The 7817-nt window shown below is 35.6% G+C and overlaps 1 protein-coding gene across 1 annotated transcript in view; it reads right to left on the bottom strand.

Annotated features, from left to right (window-relative positions):
• The window catches only part of CCDC79 (coiled-coil domain containing 79), a 52772-nt gene extending 46336 nt beyond the window's left edge, over window positions 1-6436 (bottom strand). The window contains exons 1-3 of the mRNA XM_012660461.1: window positions 6406-6436; window positions 790-900; window positions 481-609 (exon numbers count right to left, since the gene is read on the bottom strand). Of these exons, the coding sequence (XP_012515915.1) occupies window positions 481-609; window positions 790-900; window positions 6406-6436 (271 nt within the window). The remainder of the gene's footprint in view (window positions 1-480; window positions 610-789; window positions 901-6405) is intronic.
• Window positions 6437-7817: the final 1381 nt, after the last annotated feature.

The following is a 7817-nucleotide window of genomic DNA, read 5'->3' as shown; positions in this document are numbered from 1 at the left end:
TTATGATAATCATGCAATAAGCAGATTTTATAAAAATAATTTGAACATAGTGAAATAATCAACATTTTATACAGTACCTAGAACCACCTTTTAGATCCCATCTCAATGGCAAGGACTGTATCTTTTTCATCCCTGTATCCCCAGTGCCTAGCACAGAGCTTGGTTCTTAAAACGTAATGAAGGAATATTTAATGAATAAAAATATAAGAATATAAAGTTGGTTTGACAAACCAATGGTTTAGATTCAACCTCATTTTAGGTATCCTGCAGAAAAGTGTTCTTGCCAACACGAATTTCTCTCCCTAAAGCATATTCACTCATATATAAGATGGTTGTGGGTTATTTTCATCTTTCCATTAAAGTACCTTGATAAAACTGTTCAAACATGTAAAAAAGAAATTTAATTCTAAAATTATCTTTGAATAATTTGTTAAAGTATAACACAATGCTTGAAGGCTAATGAAATAAAGTATCTTTTACCATCTTTTTCTGCAACAGCTCCTAAGGTATATAACGCTGCTTCTTTTACCACGCTATGTTCACTTGATTTTGCAAGATTTTTTACAAACATCAAACCACCAATTTCCCGAAAATAAATACTTGCATTACCTGTAGGGTGTGCAGATAAAACATAAATAATACTTGGTTATTCTTTTAAGAATAAATCACAGAAGAAAGCAACATATCATGTAGAGTGAGTGGAAGACAGAGAACTATACATATTTGCTCTATCACTGTACTAAAGAACTATAATAGAATCACAGATAAAAATTCACTATCATATCTTACTGTTTTGTTGACAAATTGAATGAATAGTGACCAAAGCTTCCTTTTGTGAAAAAGGGTTGTCCATTTGATACTTTAGACACTCCAACAGTAAGTTCAGGTCAGTCTTCATTTCTAAAGAACAAAAATTGCATTATTTAAAACTGAAAGTTTTCTTTCAAAAATTAACCAAATTTCACTTTCTAAATAATCTAACAAACAATAAAGATGTATAAAAGGATTCATTTGTTTGTTTTAGAGATGGAGATCTCACCATGTTGCCCAGGCTGGACTCTAACTGAAACCACCCTTTACAAATCAACAAATGGGTCCAAGACAAGAACTGTTGTAAGGGCCTAAAACTCTGCAAAGGCACAGGCCTAGCTAAAAATAATGATAATAATCAGCCACTGTCCCCTGTTGTTTGCTTCTCTGTAATTGCTATTCTGGAGTGACATAGCTGGTGGTCATAAAGATTCTTAATTTTCTCTATAGATAACACCACCCTTTTGAAACTTAACAGGCCCCACATTCCAGTGACTGGCTGACCCACCCAGACCAGAGGCCCATACAAAGAAACTGACTAAACTGGAATTGTGACCCCCCCACCCAGGAACTGACTCAACACAAGATAATTTCTACACTCCTATAATTTGGCCCCGAACCTAACCAATTAGCAAACTCAACTGCCTAATGCTTTGCCTGCTAAACTATCTTTAAAAACCCCATCTCCCAAATTCTCAGGGAGGCAGATTTGAGAAATTCCTTCCGTTTCCCTGCTTAGCACTCTGCAGAATTAAACCCTTTCTCCATCACAACCCTGACTGCCTCGGTGTACTGGTTCTTCTCTGTGCAGCGCGCAATACAACTTGCTTGGAAGGCAACAGAACTCCTGAGCTCAAGGGATCCTCCCTGCCTCGGCCTCCCGAGTAACTGAGACTACAGGCATTTGCCACTACACCTGGCTACAAGATGTTCTTGAAATAAAAGAACTGAAAATGAACTTCTTAGGTTCTTTGGTTTTCCCCTTGCATGAAATATAGGAACAGAAAATCTAAATATTATTCTCTTTAAGTAAAGCCATACTGGCTTAAATATCTGCCATTAGAAATGAAATGAATGAAAATGAAAATACAACATAACAGAATTTGTGGGATGCTACTAAAGCATTATTTAGGAGGAAATTTATAGAAGAAAGGTCACAGAACAATGACTTCAGCTTCCACCTTAAGAAACTAGAAAAAGAGGGGACACCTCAGTTGGTACTGAGCCTGTGTTCCTAGGCTTAAGGGGAAAAAAAAAAGAAACTAGAAAAAAAGCAGATTAAATTCAATGTAAGTAGAAGAAAGGAAATTTAAAGATCGAAGCTGAAATCGATGGAACAGAAAACAAAAAAGAGGAAGTTCTTTGAGAAGATCAATAAAACTGATAAACCTCTAGCCAGACTGATTAGGAAAAAAGAAGACACAAATTACCAATATCAGGAATGACAAAGATCACCATAGATTCTACAAATATTCAAAAGGTATACATACAACAAAAGAGTATTACATACAACTTCATATCTACAGATTCAACAACTTAAGGTGAAATGGACAAACTGCTTTAAAGACACAAGTCACCAATACTCACCCAAGAAGAAACAGATAACCTGAATAGTTTTTTATCTATGAAAGAAGTTTAAATCATACTTAAAAACCTTTCCACAGAGAAAACTCTGGGCTCAGAGGGTTTCATTTGTAAATTCTACCTAACACTTAAGGAAGAAATAATATCCATTCTACAAATATTTTTCCAAAAGTTTAAGGAATACTTTCCAACTTATTCTGAAATTGGTATTACCTTTATACCAAAGCCATTACAAAGAAAACGATAGACCAATATTCCTCATGAACACAGATGCAAAACGTCTAAACAATTTTAGCAAATCGAATCCAACAATATTAACATAACAATACATCATGCCCAAGTGGCTTTATCCCAGGAATGCAGGATTGATGTAAGATTTGGAAAAAAAAAAAAAATCAATGTAATGTAACAAATGAAAATTAAAAAGGAAAACCTTTTGGTTATCTCAATAGATATAGAAAGAACACTTGATAAAATCCAACATCCATTTCTAATTAAAGGAAAACAGTCTGCGAACTTGGAATAGAATAGAACTTCCTCAACCTGACAAAGTGTTTGCATCTAGAAATGAAAACCCTACAGTAGGCTGGGTGTGGTGGCTCACGCCTATAATCCTAGCACACTCGGAGGCCGAGGCAGGAGGATCCCTTGAGCTCAGGAGTTCAAGACCAGCCTGAGCAAAAGTGAGATCCTGTCTCTACTAAAAATAGAAAAAAGTAGCTGGGCATGGTGTTGGGTGCCCATAGTCCCAGCTACTCAGAAGGCTGAGGCAGGAGGATCGTTTGAGCCCAGGAGTCTGAGGTTGCTGTGAGCTAGGCTGACACTATGGCACTCTAGCCCGGGCAACAGAGCAAGACTCTGTCTCAAAAAAATAAAAAATAAACAACCCAATAAAACAGTGAGCAAAAGATTTGAACAGATACTTCCACAAAAAAGATGTATGGATAGCAAATGAGCACATGAAAAGATGCTCAACATCATTAGTCATTTGGGAAATGCAAATTAAAACCACCAGGAGATACCATTATATGCCCAACAGAATGACTAAAATTTTTTAAAAGACTGATCATAACAAAATTACCAAATTACCAATATCAGGAACAACAAAGATCACCATAGATTCTACAAATATTCAAAAGGTATACATACAACAAAGGAGTTGGCAAGGATGTCAAGGAACCGGAACTCCCATATACTACTGGTGAATATGTAAAATGGTACAGACTTTGAAAGACAGTTTAGTGGTTTTGTAAATTGTTAAATACATACCTACCATTTGATCCAGCCATTCCACTCCTAAGTATTTACCCTAAAGGAAATTTATGTCCACACAAATATTCATAGCACTACTATATGTAACAGCCCAAAAGTGTAAGCAACCAAAATGTCCATCAGCAGATGAATGAACAAATCATGGTATAACCATACAATGGAATTCTACTTAGCAATAAAAAGGAATTAACTACAGATGCATGCAGCATCACAGAGGAATCTCAAAATAATTATGCTGAATGAAAGAAGCTACCTAAAAAAAGAATACATACTGTACGATTCCATGCATTGAAAAAATGCAAACTATCTATGGTAACGGAAGGCAGATTAGTGGTTGCTTAGGGAAAGAGGGTCTAGGAAGGGACCGGAGGGAGCAATTACAAAGGAGCAGGAGGATATGTTCACTGTCTTTGATTTTGTTGATGCTTGCATGGCTATCTACATGTAAAACTTACCAAAATGTAAACATTTATTCACAACAAAACAGCAAAAAAGAGAAAACCATCTTCCTATAAAATTCTTTACTATAGTCTTTAAACAATTTCTTTTCTTGATTTTAAGGATTTAAATAAAATTATATATAGATTTTGGCATAATGCTTGAATTAACATTCAGATTTCTGAAAGATATAGGATGAAGGGAGGAAAAAAATATAAAGGAGCACACTAAAAGAAACTAAGATGTATTGTCAATCAATATGATAGTCTTCCTCTTGAAAGAAATTGAACTGGCAATTTGTTTCAATGAAATAATTCATGATTCAACTTGTTAGTGAAAAGCCATAGTACAAAGGTTATCATCAAGCTGTCTTTGTGCAAACATTTTTGATATTTTATACATTAACAGAAACTATAAGGTAAGTCTGACTGTATGGATAAGTAATAAACCACATCAACAACATGCCAAAGAAAAGTTTTTGAGGGGCAGGGTGGTTTTCAATTCTAGGCACAATGCAGGACACAAGAAACTTCTCCTTCATGTACTCCTCCATTCCCTTCTGTACTCCCTTCTCATACTTTGATATCTCCTATCATAATCCTTCCCTACCCAGCCAAAGCACCTACTAACATCTACAACTATCATGTTTCACCTTCCTTTTATCTTCTCTAGGCTAAGCAACCAAGTTCTTTCAATAATTCCTGAAGAAAATAAATAGCAAACAAATACTGAAGTGCATACAATACCAAAAGCACATGCAATAAAAGAAAATTTGATAAACTAGACTTAAAATTTAGAACTTTTGAGCTTCAAAAGATACTATAAAAAAGGTGAAAAAGCCCAGAATGGAAGAAAACATCTCCAAATCAGATATCCAATAAGGAGCTTGTGTTCAGAATAAAGAGCTCTTAAAATGTAATAATAAAAATATAACCTAATTAAAATGTATGAAATGGATTTGAATAGATACTTCTCCAAAGATAGACAAATTGCCAATAAGTACAAAAAAAGATGCTCAACATTGTTAGTCATTAGAGAAATGCAAACCAAAACCACAATCATATACCATTTCAGCCTGTTACTAAACAGCTGACTGACGGGAGTTGATGGATCAATACCTTTCACCCTTTGGCTGGGATGACTCTGAGGAACATGACTCTACAGTGGCTTCCATAATTTCCTCATAGAGTTAAGCTCCAGTTGCCCATAACAAGAACTTTCTTGATAATGTACTCTTCTGTCTTCCTTTTTCCTATCTCACTTCCCAGCCAGTGTTTCCTGGGATCACTTTCTCAAAAAAGTACTTGCACTCAAATCCTTGTCTTGGAGACTACTTCTGGGAGGAACCCAAATCAAGACATAAAATGGAAGAGTGAGATGTGGTACTAAGGTTGGAGATTTGACAAATGGAGTGTCATACATGGTTTGAGAGGGGCATCGCCAACAATTATCCCTACATCTCCAGTTTCAACTTCTTCCTCTCCTGTCTCTATAACCCTTTTAAGATTTTCCTGACATTACAACCTCCCTCTAGCTACTGCCATAAATCTTTAGCCAAGCTTTTAAAAAAAGTAAGCTTTCTTCAGATTTTCATTTCCCACTCAGACCTAAATATACTACAATCTGACTAAGATTTATTAAATTTACTATTAATAAAACAAATGATACCCCAAATGCAAAATGCAGTGGATAACTCAGTCCTCATCTATGACATCTGATGCTCTTAAGCAATCACTTTCTCATAAAGCATTCTCTTAAGGTACTGATTTCCAAGATACCACATTCCTGACTCTTTTCACCTTTCTAAAATGTTTTTCTTAGTCTTTTTTTAATGGCCCTCTTCCTCAGCTAAACCCTTATGTGAAGGTATCCATTAGGGAACACTATTCTCCATCTTTTTTTCCTTTATTATTTCCTCTCTGGTTAACTTCCATGCCTACAGATTCAGTTTCCATCCTTCTGAGGACAATTCTGAAATCTGTACCTCCAGGCATACTTTGATGGTGGTTCTCTCAGGTTCCCACTATTCTTGCATATGCTGCCATTAAATCAACTATCACATGGTATTGTAATAACCAGCATGTCTTTTCTCATTAGAATGTCAGTTTCCTAAAGCCAGGAATTATGTAATGGGCACACAGTAGGTGCTCAATATTTATGTAAATTACCAACGGAGTAGGTGCTCAATATTTATGTAAATTACTGATGGACTTTTTCATTTTCTGGATCCTGTCAGATAATATGCAGTATAGCCTACAAATTTAAATCTTATTCCATATATATGATCCATGAATTTCTCACCTTGTATGTTCTTTGTGTCCTCGCTTTCCATGCTTCTCTGTATTATATTTCCTTATATTTCATCTATAAGATAAAGGTATTTTCTCAATTTAAATCAATGTTTGAGAATGTCAGAGATATAAATGCAAAGGGGTAGGAAACAAACTGTTTTCCTAAAGCCAGAAGATCAGGGATTGAATCTGCAGCTTATTAAATGTATGATATTGGGCGGGTTGCTTAAATTCTGAGGCTCAGCTTCCTCACCTGTAAAATAGGAATGATATTCCTACTTCATAGGGTTGTTACAAGAATTACATTTGAAAACATACATAAACACCTCTGGCACCTGTAAGCACTATTAGCATTCAACCAATTTTATTTAAACAAATGAATGATTGGGTGACTGAATCAAACTGGTTCTCCTCTGGTCACTCAATCTTTATTCTTCTTTCCTGTAAATCATCCCATAGTTTCAGATTGAGCACCCCACCATGAATGAGAGGCTTAAAACACACAAACATACTTGCATGCATGCATGTATGCACACACTCTTTAGATATGCATTTCTCTTTACAAGCTAAATGAAAGGACAACCTTACTAATGAACTATCTCACAGAGAAAATATCTAAATCGTTGTCTCCAAGATTGACCACAGAGGACCTTAACCCACTGTTTTTGAGATTAATGGCCTATCTTTTAAGATTAACTAGCCTCCTGAGGAGATGTGTTCACAGCATCTGAAAATATCTGAGCAAACAAAAAAGAGGGTGTAAATCCTCCTCTACATTCACCAGACCAGTCTCCAGGAGCAGGAAAAAACAGGAGAAATGGACACCCTGACATCTTACAGGTGTCTCCTGCTAATTAGCCTACAGCAATAATTTTTCTTGACCCCTTTACAACCCACCAATAAAAAGTCCAAGCCGCCTGGCCGCAGCGCAGACACTTCCGTTTTTTCATGTGCTGTGCCCTCTCCCTTCTCTTTTTCCTTTCTCTCTCTCTTCCCCATCTCTCTCTCTGAAAAAGTAAAATAAACTTTTTACTTCTTCATATCCTAATCTTTGTGTTGAGAATTCTTTCTCTACCCGAGTATGAATTCTGACCCTAACACTAAGCTTAATACTAAAATTAACAACCTGTGGTTATTTTCAGCATGTTATTCTACCATTAAGCTTACATCTTTGTTTATATATCATTTGTTAGAAGAATTTTGAAAATAACTGGCAACCCTGATATAGCCTCTCACATGCCCTACTTTAAAATGTTAAGCTGATTTAGAAAAAGTGAGCCCAATTAACTTCTTAGAGCAACAAATCAGGATTCACAGAACTCTAAAATTCTTATTTCCAACATCACATTGTTAAGGAGAGATATCCAATTTTCCTTTTTATTTTTCATTCTCAATCTCAACATGAAAACAAAATTCCTAAGC

The sequence above is a fragment of the Propithecus coquereli genome, unplaced genomic scaffold (assembly GCF_000956105.1).
Source record: "Propithecus coquereli isolate 6110/MARCELLA unplaced genomic scaffold, Pcoq_1.0 Scaffold67, whole genome shotgun sequence".
NCBI classification, from domain to species: domain Eukaryota; kingdom Metazoa; phylum Chordata; class Mammalia; order Primates; family Indriidae; genus Propithecus; species Propithecus coquereli.
The sequence above is the reverse complement of the archived record's forward strand: the minus strand, read 5'-3'. Positions and strand labels throughout refer to the sequence as shown.